Source organism: Ceratotherium simum, chromosome 16 (genome assembly GCF_057802395.1).
Source record: "Ceratotherium simum simum isolate JZ-2026a chromosome 16, ASM5780239v1, whole genome shotgun sequence".
Classification (NCBI taxonomy): Eukaryota; Metazoa; Chordata; class Mammalia; order Perissodactyla; family Rhinocerotidae; genus Ceratotherium; species Ceratotherium simum.
Window position 1 is genome coordinate 5,107,139 of NC_141915.1, and position 21,453 is coordinate 5,128,591.

The 21,453-nt window shown below is 47.6% G+C and overlaps 1 protein-coding gene across 2 annotated transcripts in view; it reads right to left on the reverse strand.

The window, feature by feature from the left end:
- Window positions 1–356: 356 nt before the first annotated feature.
- The window catches only part of COX10 (cytochrome c oxidase assembly factor heme A:farnesyltransferase COX10), a 125,423-nt gene continuing 104,326 nt past the window's right edge, over window positions 357–21,453 (reverse strand). Inside the window, exons 6-8 of one of the 2 annotated variants that reach the window (XM_087440407.1) lie at window positions 17,182–17,414; window positions 5,208–5,353; window positions 2,122–2,268 (exon numbers count right to left, since the gene is read on the reverse strand). In XM_087440407.1, coding sequence (XP_087296533.1) covers window positions 5,208–5,353; window positions 17,182–17,414 — 379 coding nt within the window. In that variant the 3' untranslated portion in view covers window positions 2,122–2,268. Of the gene's footprint in view, window positions 2,269–5,207; window positions 5,354–17,181; window positions 17,415–21,453 lie in introns of both variants that reach the window. The other variant, XM_004433045.3, reaches the window with a different exon arrangement.

Consider the following 21,453-nt stretch of genomic DNA (forward strand, 5'->3'; position numbering starts at 1 on the left):
AGACTTCACTGTTGCACAGACGGCGTGCCATGTACTTTCTGGGCAGGAGAACGACAGGTCAGAGTGTGCAGGAAGATTTCTTTGGTGATGGTTTTGGAGGCAGGAGAAGGGAGAGACTGGATGATTCCGAGCAGAAGAAGGGTGGGGGGGTGGGTTACTGCCCTTTGCCTATTCTTTCCAGCGCACAGGATCTCTCACGCTCCAGGGCGCTCACTTCCACCACCTTCAAACAGAAATATCGACGGCCTTCTAATCCTCTGCTGGCTCATGAAAGTGAGTCAAGTGTTACCAATTCTACCAGGAACTGGGCAAACTCAGCACAGGATGATTAAATAAAATTACACCACATGCACTCCTGCTCTCATATACCAGTTTATTGCAGCAGGAAAAGAGAACCGATGCATTTGACAAATTGGAGGGCTGCAACAAGTTGTAGATGTTCTTTCCAGACATTCCTACGCCATGTTCCCCACAGTAAATAACCTGGATACAGCCGAGAGGTAATATTTCAGATAAGTAGAAACAGGGATCAGATGCTATCTGCAATTGCTTTAGAAATTTCTGAGTGAACAAGCATAGTGCAATGACCATTTAAATGTTGCTTAAACTCCCCAAATTAATTCCTACAGGGCAGCAATGCCGCCGGAGACCGAGTAATTAAAACATCCTGTTAAGCTACAAGAGCTTCGGGCCAATGGGACTCACAGTGGACAAGTGGGCGTGGGTGAAGGACTGACGGAGGAGGACAGGTGCTCGCTACCAGGAAACTCACACAATGCCCAGGACGGGAAGGAAGCGTCCCCACCCAGAGCCCAACTCCCGCTCATGGCTCTTAACACTGCTGATGTGTGGAGGCTGATTTCTGAATTCAGAAGATGCCAGGATGGAAATGTGTTTTTCACTAAAGGGACAAGCGTGTGAGCTACGTGGGTTGGCTAGCCCAGCTCACCTTTTTTTCTGATTTCCCTTCTCATTCGGCCTCGAGACAGCCGCGCAGCAAAGAGGAGCTGACGCTCTGCAGTAATGCTAAGAGGAACGGGACTGGGTCAGAGCCGGAGCGACTTCTGGTGTTAGGTCTAGCGCTATCCATCCAGAAAGAAAGGCTTTAGACACCTCCTGTATTTTAAAGGCAACGATAAAGATGCCTTTGATTCCTCGGAGGTTGTGAAATGCTGATATGTACTGGGGGTGAGGGCCAGGGGCCTGCAGTCCAGTCTGAGAGTCCCTAGACAACCGTTTGGAATGCTCCCTCCCAAGGTTGTGCAGCAGCCCAGCCTTGGTATTCTCTTTCTGTTTGAGGGAGTATGTGGCAGAGAGTACGTGTGGGGTAGAGAAAGCTGGAACCCTGGCTTATTCACAGGCAAGGGGGTGCTGCGGCTGGCAGCGTGCATTTCCTCTGACACAGGCCTTGCGGCACCTGAGGACACAGAACTACTGATATCATAGACGAATGCTCACCTTGTCTGGCCACCAATTACCACTGTGGCCGGCAGGTGGGGAGTGCATGTGTGGGGCCAGAAAAGGAAGAAGCATACTTGTACAACTATGCAAGGAAGAAGAAAAACAATGGGAAGGTTGGAGGAAAAAAATACATACAGGCCCTCAAAGAGAAAATTATGCTCTCTTTGTATTAATCTGCTGAGTCAACCCATTTCGTATTCAGGGAGCATTTTGGATATTATCATTAAAAAAAATTGTCAAGTGATCACTGAGCACCAAATCATTTTACAATCTTGCATTAAACCCAGCAATTTCTCTTCTTGAGCTCCAGAATTACCAAAATGTTCTTGTCTAACAGCAAAGGGAAAAAAAATTGTGTCTCCCTGTATGTTTGGTTTCTTCCCCACATGCCAATGCGCTTTCAGCTTTGAGGTTCTCCCTTGTCACTTCCCCCACCTCGTGGCTGCTTACAGGTGAGCATGAGGAGCAGGAACAAGGGCAAATGCCAGAGGCTGCAGAAGAACAGTTTCCTGGAGCTCTTGCGGTCCGCGTCCCTGTAGAACCGAAAGCCGAGGTAGGAAATATACAAGTTGATGGGGAGGGAGATGACGGGGAAGGTCCACGTGGTGACATCCAGGATGGGGGCTGCCACGGACAGTCCGATCAAGGCCAGACAGTGGCGCAGGGCGACGCGCCTGCACAGGGCTGGGTGCGTGACGGACATCATGCAGTAGCCACCTCGGGAGTAGTCTTCGCGGAGGCCCCAGCTCAGCGCGTTGAAGTGAGGGAATTGCCAGGAGTAGAGGATTCCTCCCAAAAGAAACGCTCCTGTACAAAGGTTTAGGAGAAAAGAAGGAAGCAGAGACACGTTGTCACCAGAGATTTACAAAGGCACTGTTTTCTCTCACCCGAGAGCCCTTCTGGGCCTCCGAGGTGCTCTCTCCGGATTTCACCCGGATCTCAGATTCTCTGCCAGTCTTTGTTCTCCTCTCTGCTTGCCCAAGTCAGCCTGGCATCTGAGACAGGCAGGGTGGGGAGCTGAACGCTCTCCAAGATCCTTCCAGCTTTTTCACCCTGGGGGGTAAGGAGGCTCCTGGCATCTGGGCAAGGCCCTGCCTCCCAGGCTACCTCCCACTGCAGGATGTTGAGCATCTGCGGCTCCTGCCCGCCCAAAGCCCCCACCGTGTCCAGCCATCGTGACAACAAAAGAAGCCCCTACACACTTGCAAACACGTTTAGGGGCGGCACTGCCCCTTGGGGGACCTCTCCGCTGAGCTTCTAGCTCTATTTCCACAAGCAGGGCCTTGGGAGGGCAGTGCTCTGGCGGGGCGGAAGGGCACTCCAAGCCCACTGGCCCGCCCCATGGGCCCCTTCCCGGGCAGGTGGCAGCTCCCTGCTCAGCTCTGACAGAACGGGGCGGGGGCCCAGGCCCCCCAGGCTCCCTAGGCCAGCACTGGGCCCCGTGGCTTTTGTCGCTGTACTGACTTTCACAGTTGACCTCAGGCTTCCAGGGCAGGTGCCTGGCGCACCCCACAGAGCCGGTGCGACAAGGCAGGCAGGAGGGACTAAAACAGCGTGCACTAAATAAACCAAGTAGCATAGAGGACATGGCCCGAGCAGAACGAGAACCTGCCTGAGGCTTTGCTGTTTTCCAACAAGGACACATTAGTGTCTTGAGCCCTTTGGAGCGGGGCCTCCCTCCCCACATGTGTGGGACGAGGGCTGCCATTTACCGAGCACCTATGATGCGACAGAGACTTCACATAGTTTACTCCATTTCATCCTGACTCTAAGGGGTTAGGTGGGTTTTATACTCATCAGTCAAAGAGATCAGATGATGGTACGTTCTGCAAAAAATGGCGAAGGAGAAAGTCAAAACAAGCCTGTCTGATTTTAAAACAGGGCTGCCTACCACACCAGGCCCCCTCCCGAGTCAGGCAGCAGAGTGGGGCTCGGTGCAGGGGTGACAGGCTTTCCTGACTGCCTTGCTCACACAGAAAAGGTGTGCCGAGCACCTACTGGGAGGCAACACATACACGGGCTACAGTGGTGAGCGCAAACCCACACGTGTCCCTGCTGCATCCGTTCACCGTCACCGAGCAGGAGCCACGCTAGAGCATCGACACTGCCACTCAAATGATGCAGGAAAAGCCCGAGCAATGAGGACCCAGAACGAGGGGCTGAGCTAGACCAGGGGGCAGAGAAGACTTCTCTGCGGGAGAAGTGACCGAGTCCAGTGAAGGACTCCCAAAGGCCTTGGGACAGGAAGGTGCGCAGTGTAGCCAAGGTATGAAAAGAAGATTAGCACATGTGCTAGGATTCACAGAGCTGTATGGCAGAGGAATGAAGGTCAGTTTTATTGTGTGATACTTTAGAAAAGAAATTAAAATAAAAAAGGAAGGCCAGTGTGGCTGGAGTGCAGAGAACAACGGGGAACCCAGTTCAGGACTGGGCGGGAGGGACGGGCAGGGCTGCACCACCCCCGGCTCCGTAGGCTGTGCTAAGGACTGGTTCTATCCTAAAAGCAACAGAAAGCCATGGAAGGATCTAACGTCTGAGAGTGTGTGAGGAAAGAGGCACTGGTGTTACCTGACCCGATTTGTGAAAGAACGCACTGGAGGGGCCCAAAGCAGGTACGCAAGCATCAATCAGGAGAGGAAAGAAGACAGCAGTTAGGATCAGGGTGGTGACAGTGGAGATGGAAAGAGGATGAACTCGAGAGGGAGTCAGGAGGCAAAAGTGACAGGAGACGAGTGCAGAGTGAATGAGGAGGAGAGGGAGAAGAAGGTATCAAGAGCAACTCCGGCGTTTAGGGTTCCATGGAGATTCACTGACACGAGGACAGGGAAGGCGGGGAGGGCGGCTCCTGAGTGAGACCTGGGGTGCAGTCAGTGTGACAGGCCTCTGAGACATCCAAGGGAAAATGGCAACCAGGCTGTGTGAGGAGGGGTCTGGGCTATGGTGTGTCCCTGAGCTACTCATACCTACATCCACTACTGAGTAATCGTGGCACCCGATCATTAACCGTTTCTGTGTTTCCTGCCTGAATGTAAACTCCTGCAGGGTATGCTCATCTTCCTGGTATCTCCAGAGATTAGAATATAGAAAGTGCTCGATACTACCATAGGAAAGGGTCCTCAGACTCATCAGTGGGAGCCCACGGGTACAAACAATTGCTTGAGTACAAATGATCCCACAATCTCTGTTTCCCAGCACTGATTTGTGAGCTGGTACAGCAAACCATTAGGACTCTGTCTACTCTCCCTGCTTCCGCCCTCCTCTGGAATGTCTCGGACGCTCGGACTCGGCTCCTGGTTTCTGTGATACCTAACTGCCTCCTTGGGTCCCTGGGTGGAGAATGGAGAGCTTACTAACCCTCTGTGTAACCTACCCAGGGAAGCACCATCCTGCATGGAGGGGTTGAGAATTTGTAACCACAGTCTTATTTCAGGTAATGAGGATCTTTAAGCCCCTGGTCTGCGGGAATGTTCAGCAAAAGAGAGAGTGGGGGCTACTGCTAACACAGAACTCACCAGGAGAGAAAGCAGTTTAAGTAATTCAGAAAATAAGTCTGGGGCTCTAAGGTCCTGAAGGGCCTCTCTTGTGCACATGCCCACGTGGATCAGAAGGGATGAGCCCCTCTTTTAATCTCTTATCTGTATTCCTCAACAGCGGGGACCGTAGAGTGACAATAGGGGCCGGCTTTACACATCATTTAAAAGAACGAATGATGATTTTTATTCATATTGTTCTGGGCAGAAACTTACTCATTTCTGAATTATGTTTGCCAGGCAGTTGTAGCACATCAAGTAGAACTCGTGTGGGTGCAGAAGATTTATGAGGGATGGGGGCCTGCTTTCACATCCATTAATAGTTTCTTGCAGGTTCCATAAGTCCATCAATTCCTTGTCAGCTTTCCAATATGGGAGGAAACATAACCAAGACTTGATTTTAGGGTCCCTATTTTAGTAGGGTTGCTGTCAAATCTCCCAAACCCATTTTTAACCCTATCTATAAATGACAGATATAAATATATAGCTCTATATCTATATATGTATCTTAGTTCACGTAAACATACTCCAGTTTTAATGCTAATAATAGCAGTAGCTACTATTTGTTGAATCCATCACTTGGTAAGTGGATGACCGGTATCTACCCCATGCCAGGCACAATTCTGGATGCTAGGGAGGCAGTGGTGAACAAGACAAAGCCTTGCTTAATGCCTAGAGGGGGAGACACACAGACACAAGTAACAGCAATGAGTGCTGTTTATAGAATCACAATAGGGTGACACCATGGGGGCGACCTGAGATTGACTGCTCAGGGAAGGCCTTCCCAAAGGTGACACTGAAGCCATGACTCAACTAACTGGAAGTAGAGCTCTATCAGATCCTGCAGAGTCACTCAGGTGTGTTTCCGGGCATCATGGAGGCTGCAGGGAGGGAGGAGAGTAACAAGACAGGGCCGGTGAGCTCGGGGCCAGCTCACGGGGGCATCCGTAAACCCAGGTTAGGAGTGACCACCGTCAGGGGTGGTGGGGTACAGCCGGCAGGGGACTAGTGAGGCAGCAGGTGGCCAAGGGAGAGATGAGGGTGGCCAACACTGATGCCTTTTACTCGGGGGAATAGTGGGGACATGCACAGGTGAGTGTGCTCATGGTGGAGACACGAAGAGGTCTCTCTCTGGCCATTTTAAGTTTGAGATGCCTATTAGACATCCCAGTGAAACACCTTGTGGCTGTCAGACAACAGGCAGGGTGTAGAGGAATTATATATACGCTTTCTAATGCTCACAACAACCCTTTCACAGGCAGAATTACTCTCATCTTGCAGTTGACATGAATTAACCTGCCCAAGGATATTCAGCACTTCTAGCACAGTATCCCAGCACTTCTTTTAGAAAGCTGTTGCTGGGGCCGGCCCGGTGGCGCAAGCGGTTAGGTGCGTGCGCTCCGCTGAGGCAGCCCAGGGTTCTGGTTCGGATCCCGGGCGTGCACTGATGCACCGCTTGGCAAGCCATGCTGTGGCGGCGTCCCACATAAAGTGGAGGAAGATGGGCACAGATGTTAGCCAGTCTTCCTCAGCAAAAAAACAAAGAGAGGAGGACCGGCAGATGTTAGCACAGGGCTGATCTCCTCACAAAAAAAAAAAAAAAAAAGAAAGTTGTTGCCATATATGGACTCAAATTAGTTAACAATGGACTATTGGGTGGTAATTCAAATGCCAATGGTGCTGAGCAGAGGGAGGCTTGCTGGAAGGAGAAACTGCAGAGGCCCTTTCCAGTTCATTAAGATAAGAGTCCTGGTACCTTTAAAAAAAAAAAAAAGGTTTGTTTCAATTACAAGAAACAGACAATATTTTTCTTGACAGCGAGTACCCTTGGGGAATTAGACGGGACAGAAGGGAAGGTTGGACCACCCAGGTACAGCTGAGTAGTAAACAGGGTGACAGAAGGAGACTTCTCCTGCGTATTTTGATGGAAAAATAGAACGCTCTCTGGATTTTAGAGGGACCAATAAAGAGGACGTGCTGTTAAGGATGCTCAGGGCACGGCGTCACTTTGAGGCTCTTGAGCACTATGTACATGGAGCAGCCCCCCAGCTCACGAGGGTCTCAATCCAAAGGGTCTGAACAGATTATGGTTCGCGGTTATGACAGCCACAGCACAGGGGGAAGCCCACATACCAAGATGTGTCCTGTCAAGATAAACAACGTCAGGGGTAACTTAGGAACAGGGGAGGGAAGAGGGTAAGTCAGAGCACAGTAGCTGCTCTGCTGTAGAAACGGCTGAGAAAGGGCAAACTCGGCTGGGAAACCAGACTTGAAACAGTTAAAATATCAGGCCCAAATGTGGAATCTTGCTTGTCTTTCTCAAAAGCCCTCTTTTTTGTGTGCCAACTGGAGTATTCTGTTTTGCTCAATACACATTTTCCGTTATGCTTCTGCTTAAAATAACATAATTAAAAAAATCATTTTCATAAGAGTAGCATGCTGCTTTCTATGTGAGAGGAAATTGAGTATGGGTTTGGCTCATGTCATAAATGAAAGAGCTCCAGAAATCACAGCTTAGCCTTAATGGATTGTAATCAGAAAACCACCACCCCACACAGTTCTACTTGATGGGCTGCGACTGCCTCTGCTCATATAAATGATGTAAAACAAATTACTCTCTTCATCAAGATAAGGTGAACTGGAACAGGAAGACCTGAATTAGTCCGGGGGCTGTGCTGGAACCACCTTCCTTGTGGGGTAAACACAGAGCACTCAGTTTACTGACTTGAAGACCTCACCTCAGTCTCACTGCCCCAGAGCAGTCTATTTTATTGGGCCTATCTCCTGTGACAACGAATATTTATGTGCGCCCACTATATGATAGGCACAGTCTGTTCCCGGGGCCTTTGCTGGAGTCTGGCCAGGGAGAGAGACAACACAAACAGGGGACTGCAGCCCATGAATGTTACCTTAGGTGCAGGGCTTGTGGGGAGGACACAGGAGGAAGACCTAAGTCAGCCTTGGAGAGGTCAGGGAAGGCTTCCTGGAAGAACGATTTGTAAACTGAGATCTGAAGATGGTCTCTGGGTTTCAACCCATTCACACAAACCATGCATTTTTGGCTTCTTTTAAATGTATTTTCTCATTCTCCTACCTAAATGCAGAATCTTTGTACATATTTGGTTTAATCGTTATCTGGAAGACATGTCTCCTTCCTTTCTTTCAATCAAATATTTGTTGGTCTATGAATATATAAAAATTTACTGGAAATCTATGATCTAGGTGGTGTAGTGTGGATATGGTTCTCCAGAGGGCAGCAACTTCCTGAAATCATGATGCTTTATTTCCCTTCAGACACGGACAGGGGAGAAGAGCACATCTACCGTGCCGTGTGCGCGTCTCTCCCGGCACCCTGCCGGCTGTGACACTCCCTCCACCCCCACCCCCACCCCACCCCCCCCACCCCCCGGCCCCGTCCTGCCCAGGCCCCACCTCGGGTTACTCCTAACCTGGGTTACCAGGTGCCCCTGGTGAGCCCGGAGCTCACCAGCCCTGTCTTGTTACTCTCCCTCCCTCCCTGCATGCTGCCTGAAACATACCTGAGTGAGGGGGACATATTAGGTGGGGAAGGATAACCAATGTCTTCCCAGCAACTCTTTGAAAGATACGTGTATTTTTAACCTCTCTCAAAGTATCTGTCAGTCATTTCCACACCACAGTGACTGAGGGGGGAATCTCGCCCCTTGCCGCCTCTGCTCAGCTCCAGCTGCTCTTGTCCATACCACACTTCCATCAACAAACAAAGCCAAGGCAATCCCAGCCAAATGGTTTCCGAACAGAACGGAGACAAAACTCTGTAAGTTGGAGCTCTGACTCTCTGTATGTACTCTTCCAAGAGAGATTCCTTTGGGATGGAGTTCAATGGTTTCAGCTTGCTTTCTCTGCTGCCTGGTGGGCTTACATTCAGCCCCTTCCCACCCCGACCCACACCCATTCATTGTCCTTCACTGTCCACGCATGGCCTTGAACAGGATAAAGAAACACAGCTCCAGCCAACCTTGGTGCTGGGGTGGGAGGTCTTCCTCCTCAGCACAATGGCCCCTCCCTCTCAGCGCGGCCCTCGGCCCCTGGTCTGTTCCATGACTGGTTATATTTGTGCTTTCAGGGCTATATGGTTCGCTAAACTGGGGGCTAGCTGGGGGAGCAAAGCCAAACCCAAAGCTTCATGGTCACCGATTTCAAAGCCTTTCTTTTGAGGGTTAACACAAAGGAGCTTGTGAAACAGATCAGCCTCAACAGTGCGATAGACTTCTATGGCGCTGCAGATAAAGGGAAGAGGCTGTGGGGCCAGTTTATCAACTGCATAGCGACAAAGGGGAAGATTAAACGTCCTCTGAAAATAGGAAATAGAGTTGGCAGTAACCGCTTGCCCTTAAGAATTCTTTGCAAGTGACTTAGGAATAATGAAGAAGCACAGTGAGGGAGCACGGATGCTCTCCCCGCCCTCACCTTATTGTACACTGCCCGCGTGCACGCAGAGTCACCTGGGAGGCTTCATTTGAAAGGAAAGATGGGAGTAAAGGAAGCACAAAGCTCTGACTCTGAAAGCAGTGCTCCTCTCACCTTTTCTCTTCTTACCATTCCCCTGGAGGGAAGTTTTCAGGCATCTGTGGGTTCTCCAAGAAATTCAAATGCTCCCTACTCCCTTAGCTCATGTTTGAAGGTCTTTCTGTCTTTATCACCCAAATATTAATTTGCTCATTGAAGAGAGCTGACTAAATGTGCACTCCATGCCAGGCACTGTGTCTACCGCAGGCTGCACTACCAAGGCATCAGCTATCATTCATTTCTTCAGGAAGGCACTGGCCCAGCTCCCTCCCCAAAAGCTTGTGATCAATTGGTCAGTTATGGTCAACCCAGCACAACACAAGACCGGAGGGCACGTCGTACCAGAGTTGGCCTCCAATTATTATACCGCCAATCTCCAATTATACCGCCAACCTGGGGTCTGGCAACGCATTTCTAATATGTTTCCCTCTCAGCCTTTTGGTTTTTTTGTCTTTGAAGAGAATAGGGCTCTACACATTGTTCGGTTTGCTAATTTCACTCCCATGAAAATGTTCCTTGTTCACTGTGTCTTTAAAAATATCATTTATCTTAATTAATCTGAAGATTTAAGGCTAGTTATGGAAAAATCTCATATAAAATGAACACAGTAATTTTCAAGTTTGATTTCAAACTGAGGCAGTATTTTAAAGGAAATCTTCCAAAGTGCTTGGGTTAAACAGGGCCTGGTACTTAGTAAGCCTTCAATAAAGATTTGTTGAATGAATGAGTGAATAAATTCCCTCTGTTCTATTCTATTTTCTCATCCTGGAACAAAAGAGGTAAATAAAGTGAAACAGTATTTAACATTTTGTAGTTTACCAGCTAAGGCTAAAAAACTCATTCTCTTTTTGTTACTAAATCCATCCATCTGCCAAATGTCACTTCCTGATAAGAGCCCATTTCTAAGTCCTCATTTGTAACTGAATGTTGGCTGACATAATTAATGTTTACCACACAACAACATTTGAATTACAAACCAAAGGCAATTTACAAATCAGCTCTACAAGACTGTCACCAAGGCCCACTCCATAAACTCCCAAGACCTGGGATTTATTCATATTTAGGAAAATGACAAAATAGAATCTGAGCATCTTCAAGAAATGGGGGCAATGGGAAGAGAGGCGGCCTTGGCAAGGAGGGGGAAGGGACTTCAACCTGAAGCCTCTGAGATAAACTAAATAGTCTCTGGAGATAAACACTGTTGAGAGGCCTAATGCGTGTGGCTCCAGGCCTGCTGGGGGCTGGAATGTCTGCGGAGGGCACTTATCTGCAGTGCCCCCACCCCCGCCCCAGCAGACCCTTCACCAGGGCCCTGGCAGGTCATTTCTCTCATTGCTGTCCACGGCTGCAGAATCAAACCAAGCACTTCCGTTTCTAAGCCAACAAGATGGCTAGGCCAGGGACCAGAAAGGAGCCCTCTCATGTGGCCGTCCCGAGTTTTAGTTAGTAAGCATTTTTAATATTTTCTGCTAACAGCAGTTAAGCTAAAAAAAAAAAAAGGAAAAAAGTAATTAGGCAAGTGGGAGGAAAAGGCCTAACCCTGAGTCTCGGAGGAAAATGACGCAGGTAAAATCCCATTATAATGATTACCTTTATTGATGTGACAGTCACAAAGAGCGTGGGCTGGGCTGGGCCCGCCATTCTACAAGACAGCACCCTCCGAAACAGCAATTCCACTGAAAGCTGTTCGCGCTGCACACCGGGAGAGAGAAGCTAGCTGCTGACAGTTCTTTGTGCAGCTATAAGATAGCAAATATCAAGAACAACCAAAATTGTGTAGCTTTTACAGTTTCCACACGCTGATCTGTTTAATCTTCACCCCCATCCTGCCTCCCTCACCCTGCGGTGACAACAGGCTTTGGACCCACACCACCAGGGCGCTGAAGACAAGGAGAAATTCGTTCTCACTATCTGATTAAAAAACACAAACAAAACAATAACAAAGTAGTTCTGGGGAAAAAAATCAGAACCCCATGGGACGTCCTTATACTGATTTTATGTTTTGTGACCTTCCTGGAGGAGGGAAGGCAGCAGACTCTTTTCAGTGCTCAGGCCCTTTGGAGGTCTGAATTGGCCCTGTAGCCACCACAAAAACCATGAAAAGATCTAGACGTCAAGAAGGGGGAGAAGGTCCTTCTGAACACTTCCATTCCCTCACTTGGTGAGCCATCTGGGATGCCCCCTGTTTTCCTCAGCTACTCATCTTCCATCTTTCCTCCCCACCAGACAGCTAGTTCCTCCAAGGCCGGACCTTCAACCAGCGAGGCTGGAGGACTCCCGCCTCATATTGGCCCTGAGCTGCGTCCTCTCCCATCTCGCCCACCATCGCCTGAGCCCCAGGAAATGGCTTTGCACAGGTATACATGGGCAGGGTGACCCACTGACTAAAATGTCGGTGCTGGGTATTTGATGTCCTGGCTGAGCAGCCAGGGAAAGTGGCCCTGAGTGCGGCAAAGGAATGGAATACGTTCAGTGGAAACTGCCTCCCTTCAAACACATATCCTTCATCCATTCCCACCTGCAGGATCACTGGGGTTCACAAGCTGCTCTTTCAAAGGACGATCAGATTGATGGTTTAATACTTAAAGGATGACACTTCGACTAGGGAGGACAATAAAGGCAGGCGTCAGCAACTTCCTGATTATACGATACCACAGGAGAACCAACCTACCGCACACCGTTAAATAATCCTAAAAGTGGGATCCTGCTGCTTTCCCGTTTAAACCTCCAATGGGTCTTTACTGCCTTTCTTCTTTCTTTTTTTTTTTTGAGGAAGATCGGCCCTGAGCTAACATCTGCCAATCCTCCTCTTTTTTTTCGCTGAGGAAGACTGGCCGTGGGCTAACATCCATGCCCATCTTCCTCAACTTTATATGGGACGCTGCCACAGCATGGCTTGCCAAGCGGTGCATCGGTGCGCGCCCAGGATCCGAACCGGCGAACCCCGGGCTGCCGCAGCAGAGTGCGAGCACTTAATCGCTTGCGCCACTGGGCCGGCCCCTTTACTGCCTTTCAATGAAGTACAGTCATGTGCCGTATAATGACGTTTCAGTCAACGATGGATTGCGTATATGACAGTGGTCCCATACATACCTACAACCTAGGTATGTATGGCTGTATGGTACTAATCTTAGCAGTATAGTAGGCTATACCAGCTAGGTTTGTGTAAGTACACTCTATGATCGCAGAACAACAAAATCGCCTAACGACAATTTCTCAGAATGTATCCCCGTCGTTAAGAGACGCATGACTATATGAGCTCCTCGGTGAGACAGCTCGTCTCAGATCATGTCCCCTGCCCCACACTATTTTTCTGGCTTTCATGGCTACAAACCTCTGTACACGCTCTTCTCTATTCTTGGAAAGCACTTTCCTTCCTCAAGTACACTGGTCATGACTTAATTCAGAAGTCACTCTGTTCCAAAGTTTTCTTGGACCAATCTGGGGGGGTTAAGAGAGCCCACGGCCCTCTGAAGACACCTGTCCTGCTAAAGCTCTTAGCTCAGTCAGTCACTTGATTACCTCCCTGCATCTCCCTGAAGAGGCTGAGATATGATTTCCATGAGGACAGGGACTGGGTTTTAGTGAGTTTTGTATCTCTCAATGTTCAGCACACAGTAGGTCCTTAAGTGACCCCTGCACAATGAAGCAGTTATGGGGACCAGTTTACGAAGGTGGTGAGCCCCAGCAGTTCCCAGCTGAGGCTGTTCAGTTGAGTGGGTGGTCTCCCAGCCTCTCTTAGACCCTCCTCACTTTCCATCTCCTTCTCTTTCTTGCTATCAGTATAGTTCACTAGAGTATTCCAAAGACCTCTCTATTCATAGGCTTCTCCAAAGTGAGCAGTCTTTAGAGGTCCAAAGACAAAATGGTTTGGAGATACCACAGAAGAAAGGAAACATTTCTGGCCATTTTTTCTCAGAAGGGCTCTTTCAAGGAAATGTGTCCCCTAAGATAAGAACCCAGACGAGAGATACAACCTCTGTAGATAATACAAATGACACCAGTAGTGCAGCTCAAATAATACCATCTACCCACAGCCTTTGCCCAAATCCCTAGATATTTCTAAGGCATTCTAACAGCCAGAGCTCTCTCTAGTTCTGTCTTTTCAAAGCAGTGATTCTCAAAGTGTGGGGCTTGGACTAGGGGCACCCTGCGTCACCTGGGAACTTGTTAGAAATGCAAATTCTCAGGCCCCACTTCAGACTTACTGAATCAGAAACTCTGGGGGCAGGGCCCTAGAATCTGAGTTTTATCAAGCCCTCTAGGTGATTCTTATGTGTACTAAAGTTTGAGAACCACTGTTTCAGACTTTGGTGAGACCACCGGTACAGCCTCATACAATGCCCTAAGATTTACATACAACGCCCTAAGATTTACATACAACGCCCTAAGATTTAAAGTACAAACTCATAAAAGGAAGATGGAACATGGGTTCATAAGGATCTCAGTCTGTCCTTCTAGGCAGTACTATCTAAATCACCTTTCTGCAAGGAGGGACACGTTCTGTATCTGCGCTACCAGCCACAGTCAGCATTTGAAATATGGCTACTGAGACTGAATTTTTAAGTTTATTTAGCTTAAATTTAAATTTAAATAGCCACATGTGGCTAGTGGCTGCCTTGTTGGACAATGTAGTTCCAGAAGGTGACAAAACGATATAAAATCATATGCAACCTAGTTCCTAAAATCCAGCAATGAAAATCTTTAAACTACATTCTCTCAGATTCTGCCTTATTTTATTGTATTGCTTCCTCCTGTATAGTCCATAACATTATATGGACAGTTATGATTATAACTGTCCATACAATTGTCCATATAATGTATAATTATATATACTGCACATAGCTGATGATTAATAAATATTTGGCAGTTGTCCTCAGATTAACCTATTTTTGTCATCTGTAAAATGGAAGGTACTGATTCACTGATTCATTCATTCAAAGATTTACTGCTTATCTCAAGTTTGCTCTATCAAATTAATGTTTTGAAACTTTTTCTGAAGCAGTTTTTAAACTTTAATGATGTAAAGTAGCATCATTCTTCCTGTATAAACTTGACAAGGTTTTAGGTATATGATTTGATCTGAGGTAAAGTAGAATTCTGGGGGCAGAAAACCATGTCGTTACTGCATGCCCTGCAATGCATCTCTAAGATTTAAAGAAAAAAGTATATAACAGAAGTCAATCTCGAAAACAGGCAGAGGAACTTCTTTTGGTGATTACACAAATCTTTCATACTGCTCTGCTCTATACAGGGTCAGTTCAGGTAGACGATGGCTCTCATTTTTCAAGATAAACATGCATTTTCATCCTGCTACCTAAAACAAGGTATAGCCTGACCATTAGCTGTTCCTCATATATGAGTTTGTATACAAATGATTATATTTGAATTACAGAAAGACTATACCCCAAATTTTTTTAAAAAATTTTATTTAAAATAAGCCTACTAGCAGTTTACCAAATCCAGACTGTCCCTGAACAAATAAGGGCTCCTGCCTGGATGTGTACTTCTAAGAGAGAGGACTTTTGCAAAGCTCTTTCTCTGTCTGGGGATGCAACTCTAGCCAATGTATGCTGAGGCCACATCCTTCACCAGGAAACTGCCTGCCAGTACGACAAAGGCCTCTAGCCCTCAGCAAGAACCTGGGTGCTAGGACCCTGCACAGCACAGGCGCCCAAGCTCTCCATGGCCCTGGCGGGACTGCCCTCGCCTCTCTCCAGTGACACCTCTCCCTGGAGCTGGAACACTTGGCCCTGACCCTGGCCTGTCTGATTTCCCAGACAGAAAAGATAGTTTTTGGTGCCTTGTTCCTTTATGCCAGGTTTGAGGAGCCACGATAAGGTTCTGGTACTTCTGGCAGAATATGGGGCTGTCTCCATCAGACAGGCAGGTGGCCTGGAGCAGGGCATCTAAGAGCTGAAGCAGCACTACACTGCTGTGGGTGGGAGGGCACCACATGATGCGGAGTCTGGGAGTTACTTTCTTTCATGGTCTCCACCTTGAATGTCTGGTCAATCACCAGAAAGGTTTGAAGGAGTACAGGAAGGGACAGGATTACGGGAGAGAGGGAGTTTGGGTCAAGTCAAGGTTGAAGTTCCAGGCAGAACTGAGGAGGAATCTGACTAGGAATTTGGTGGTATGAAGGTGTGCTCTGTCAATTTAAATTGTCACCCAGGGGGAAAACTCAGGCATCATCTAGTCCGGGGAGGCCAAACCATGCTGTCCACCCCTCCCCTCCCCCCTCACTTAAGACAGACATCACTAACGGACCCCAGCATTCCTTGCCACCAAGCCTGGAAGCACCTCACAGTCTGCAAAACAACAGCCAGGTAACAATGACGAACTGCTCAAAGTTTACAAACCAAGAAAATCTCATGACCTTTCTTGATCTGTATTAATCCACTCCTGTATGAATGAGGAGTACTTAATAATAACTCATTTAATCCTCACAACTCCTTGAGAAGGGACCGTTACTAGCCCCATGAGGGAGACGAGGAGGGAGGAGCATAAAGAGGCCAGGTACAGTTCCAAAGGGTACCCAGCCAAGGAGCAGCGGAGCCGGCCCCACACCCGGCCCCGCTGCAGAGTCCTCGCCCTCCCCACTGCGCTGCCACTGCCCCCCATCGAGAGATCCTGGGTTAGGTTTATCACAGAGCAAACAGGCACACATGTTTCAGAACATTATACTTGTAGATTCACAAAACTCCAGCATTTACAGGATATTAAAACCGTTCTAAGAGACAATCATGGCAAAGGTGTAATTGCTTTTGTAAGCTTGCCAAATTGGAGTGTAAGAGCTTTTATGAAAAGTTTCAGAAATGCGGCTTATAGGGCAACGGTTTATGGTCAACTGCCTTTTGATCTCGCATGTGAAAAATATGTACTTACATATATTGCAGGCAACCTCACCACTTCCTTCCTAAGTGTCGGTCAAAAACACTAATTACTTGACTAATGAGACTGTGAAACTTCCCTTACAGATGGTAAAAACGAGTGATTTTCACCCCACATATTTAGTTGTGATACACCACTAAAAAAAAAATGTAGAAACGTTTCAATGGTTTTATTGTAGACAGCATGAACACTTCAAGCAAATCATATAAAAATAAATTAGAAACTAATGAAAATTGTCTGTTCTCTGATATGGGGGAAAATAAGTGGGTTCTGTGGGCGTGAAGAGCTAACACGGGAGGCTGCCGACCAGGGACCATCCCCTCTGACGGGAGATGGAGGCCCAGTACCAGACACTTTCTCCGTGACGTGGGGTGTCTCAGATGAATCATCAGTCCTAATTTCTAACTCGAGTTGGGATTTTTAGGTACTTTCTTCTCACTCTCCCTGTGGTCACAGGTGGAGGCGGCACTGCTTCCTTTGTGTTCTCTCAGACACTGCCCACACGGGGAAGCGTATGTTCACCTGGAAGCAGGATGATGCGGTCTCCCTTTAGCTCCACATTCACAATATCTCAGACTGCCGCAGCAGCACATTTGCCAAAAGAATCAGCACTGAATACAAAGGAACCTAATACCAAGCACTGCAGCTCAGGGCAGGAAGGGCACCCGAGAGCCACCGAGCTCTTGGTTTTGGCAGCTACACCACGGTCAGTTGAGAGAAGCTGCGACCTGACACGTGAGACACTCACCAGCATCGAGGCAGCCGGTCGCTGCCGTCCAGCCCATGACTGGTGGGATGGCCCCAACCACGGCTCCGACCCACGTGTTGGCAATGCTGATCCTCTTCAACGGGGTATAACAGCAGGTATACAGGAAAATGTTGAAGACCCCCAGGGCTCCCGTGAGCGGATTCACACCCCAGGTCAGAAGGGCAACTCCTGGAAGCGCACAGCAGGTGGCAAAGGACACAGCGAGCAACGGGCTGGAAAAGAGCAGAGGACACAGAGCAATCATTCTCGACTCCAGGCGACCACGCTGCGTGGAGACAGAGCTGACAGAGCACCCATCTACCTACACATACAGTGAAGCCACCTGGGAGGAGGCAGTGCTGGCGGTTTGCCTTCTTCCCTGTTAGGGGGCATCCTCTTTACGAAACTAAAAATAAGGAGGGATTGTTTGGCAGGAGCTCCAGCTGCTCCTTTTGGTTCTGCCGGCAGGGACCAAAGATGTCAAGAGAGTCGAGGTTAGAGCGCCCTGGATTTGAAATCAGGTTCTGTCCCCTCCTGGCTGTGGGGTGTCTGGGCCTCACTTTACTCATTGGTACAGGAGAGATGACTGTCTCTTCCTCGCAGGCCGACGTAAGGACTAACTGAGACGGTGCCTGCTTTACCCAGGGTTCATTTTACACTTACTGTGAAGAAGTAAGTGACAGCTACGGATAAACCACTTGGAACACAATAGTGTAAGCTATGGGCAAAAAATAGTGTCTTAATTCTGGAAGCAATTCTACCCATTTATTTATACGTTATTTAAAAACATCACCCACTTAGCAAGAATGGATAACAGTAGTATGCCTGCATCCATCTATCTGGCATAAAGTACAGGCTCAGCGTGGTGCCAGCTCTGCACCAACAGTACAGCACAGGTGGCTATCCCGCAGAGACACCACACTCTCAGTTCAGTTCCAGTGCTGTAGCTTGGGGTGTGGACATGGGATTTTCAAAAGGAGGTTTATTTCAAAATAAAACTGTAATGATGATTATAAGCCCGATTCTCAACAGAGCCCACTTTTTAAAGCAGACTGCATGGAATCTTGTGAAAGACTTTTTGCAAGTGTAGATAAATTGGATCTACTAGTTCCTGATTATATGCATGTTCATTTATTCTTTCTTAAGAAACCTAAGAAGGTTCCTCAAGCATGCCTTCTCCTTTTAGAGGTCATAATCCCACCTCTGGGGAAACTGCATAGTGTTCAGTGATGGCACTCAATCAGAGATTGCACACCAGGCTCAGTGGGAAGCAGGAGTCCCCAGTGTGCAGCTTCTAGGTGGCTCTGGGTTAGCAGCAGCCAGTTCCCCGAGGGAGGCGATCTTTACGTGGTACACATGTAAGATAACATGCTTCTACTCACAGGGCTGCAGTGTTCCCATGGCAAGAGAGAAGCCCTGTGCCTGCGAGTCTGCCACTTTAGGAAAAGGACTAACTTGTAGAATTATGACAAGTTAGAACTCAGACAGGAGGGGGCGTTGGGGGAACAGGAGGGCCCACCAGCCGAAAATACTGAGAGAATCAGGGCGATAGAACCTGAGAGCTGGAAGTGACTTGTTGGAGAATTCCAACTCTGATCTGGTGACCAGCACTGACTCTCCTCCCAGGCCTGTGACCACACTGCCCCGGAGACGGAACCCAACAGAGTGGTAGTTTTGATGGAAAAAGAGAACATACAAGGGATACGTTGTTGTCAAGGTGCTTATGACAGAAGAACTGGGAGACTTCTTGGTGCACGGTCAGCCCTGAGGGTGAATTTCCATCCCATTTCCTAGCTGCCTCTTCTGAATCCTGCGGTCAATTACTTCCACAACACTTAACTCCAGCACCCTCAATTTTTATTCTGCCTTGTCCTCTCCTCCTTCCCCACCCCGACGATTCCCACTCTGAATCTGCTCCTGCTGGAGAAAGCCCTACAGTCCCCAGAACTGGCCCTGTGCCGAGAGGACGGCTTAACAGCGCTGGTGCTTGGCTGGAGGCACCTTCCTCTCCCAGTCCTTGGAGTGACTGTTGTAACTCTCTCCCACCTTCTCAAGGCTCCAGATTTACTCTAGCCTTTCCTCTTACATGACAGTGGCAAATGCCTCATCTTTACTTCCTGATCTTTCTCCCATTTGGGGGGAAGAGGCCATTTTCTCCGTTTTTAAAGGTAAACTCTCCATTTTTGCTTTTCTTTACTCTCCTCCCCAATCAGTCCTTTATCTTCTATCTCCACTGACTATTGACCTCCTTGGTCCTCAAATCACTTACTTGGTTCATCTTTCCCCCAAGGTTCTTACTAGGCCTTCTTCAAACTGAAGCATCTTGATGGCATAACTACATACGTTGTCTCTATTTGCTCCATCCCTCAATTTCCTATTTGCTCCCCAACTCTACCCCTCACCACCTACTGACACAGATTTCTCTCAGGTAGTGATAAGCACCATGTGACCTGGGACCACCTGGCTTCCCAATATAGCATACGATATAATTTTCCAGGTGAAAGATTAGGAAGATGCTCCTGTGTTGTCACATCTCACATATGCCCAGAAAGAAGAATTTAGATGGCTGGAAAGCAGCGCAAATATTATAACTGTCATTCTTTTTTCAGTAAGGTAGTTTATAGCTTATAAGAACAGATTTTTTTTTCCTATGGGACTCTAAAAAGCTAGTTTTATTTTGGGTGGGAGAAAAATGTGGCTCATAAACATCTTTATTTTTCCTGAATTGGACTTCATGTAAAAAAAAAAAAAGGAGGTGTTCACTCCTTCTCCAAAGTCTGTGGAAGCCAGTTGGATTCAAAGGTATTAGTGTTATGAAAAGCCCTTTAGAAAAGCACACATGAATTTAATTTATTGAGATAGACAATTTTATGTGGAAGTTTAGTTTCTGACCTTGTTGGAATCATAGAAAATCATAAGGTTCAATTTTGGTGTTTGAATCAGTGTGCTCAGGGGCACAAATGAAAATTGGGTAAGTTGACAAGCCACGCAAAGAAAAATGAGAATATTTACCCAGGCAGCCGCGATCATGCTCAGCACCTAGATACCGCAAGGAACCCACTTCCCTCCTGGTACGAGGAGCCCTGGATCGGTGAACTTCAGGGCTTCCTCATGCTACAGGTAAAGGTGCTCCAATTGCAAACTCTGTGAAGTTTATTTTCCTGGGATGCTTTATTTTTCCTAAAACATATATTATAAAAGTAATATATGTTCATTTCAGAAAATTTGGAACTATAGAAAATGATAAAGAAGAAATTCTAAATTAGTTATTCAGTGAAACATATTGGTTTATATCTCTCTAGCCTTTTTCCAGTGATATATCTACTTAAAAATTAACTGAGAACATACTGAACTGTGGTTTTGTTACTTTATTTCAATATATCTTAATAATTTCCCTATGCCATTTAAGAATTCTTTTACATCATCATTATTAATAGCTACATAGCAGCCTATTCTGTGGACATACCACAATAAATTCAATCAAGATACCTTTTTTGGACACTTGGTATATTTCCATTTTTTTTTATTAGAAATAATGTTGCAATGAATATCTATAGACAGACCGTTGTTCACAGCTTCGATTTGGATAAATCCTGAGGATACATTCCTAGATGTGAGATTGCTAACTGAGATGCCACGCACATTTTTAGGGACTTTGACTTGTGCTGCCAGTCGGTACCCCAGAAGAGTTGATAGTAGTTTCACGCCCACCAGCAGCAGTGTATGAGAAAGCCTATCTCCAGAACCTGTACCAGCACTGGCATCGCATTAAAAATAAAGCAAAACAAAAATGAACAGAGTGAAACAAGTCTATTGAGACAGACAGTATTATCCTCATTTTACAGATGAGAAACTGAGACTCAATACAAGTAAAATAACTTGGAAACAGGACCTGTACTCAGGCTTATCTGTTGGCTCATTCACTTAATCCAGGAGCTCCCCAACTTGTATGTGGGGCACACTTGGCGTAATACAACTCACTCATCCTCTTATTTCTTGGATTTGCTGAGGGCCTGGCATGGCTGGAGTCTTTAGGCTGGTCCCCTTCAGCTGGGAGCTGCCTTCTATGGGTTTAAAGATTTTTTTTTTTTTTTTTTTTTTTTTACCCCCCAAAGCCCCAGTAGATAGTTGTGTGTCATAGCTGCACATCCTTCTAGTTGCTGCATGTGGGACGTGGCCTCAGCATGGCCGGAGAAGCAGCGCGCCGGTGGGAGCCCGGGATCCGAACCCGGGTCGCCAGCAGTGGAGCGCGCTCACTTAACCACCAAGCCA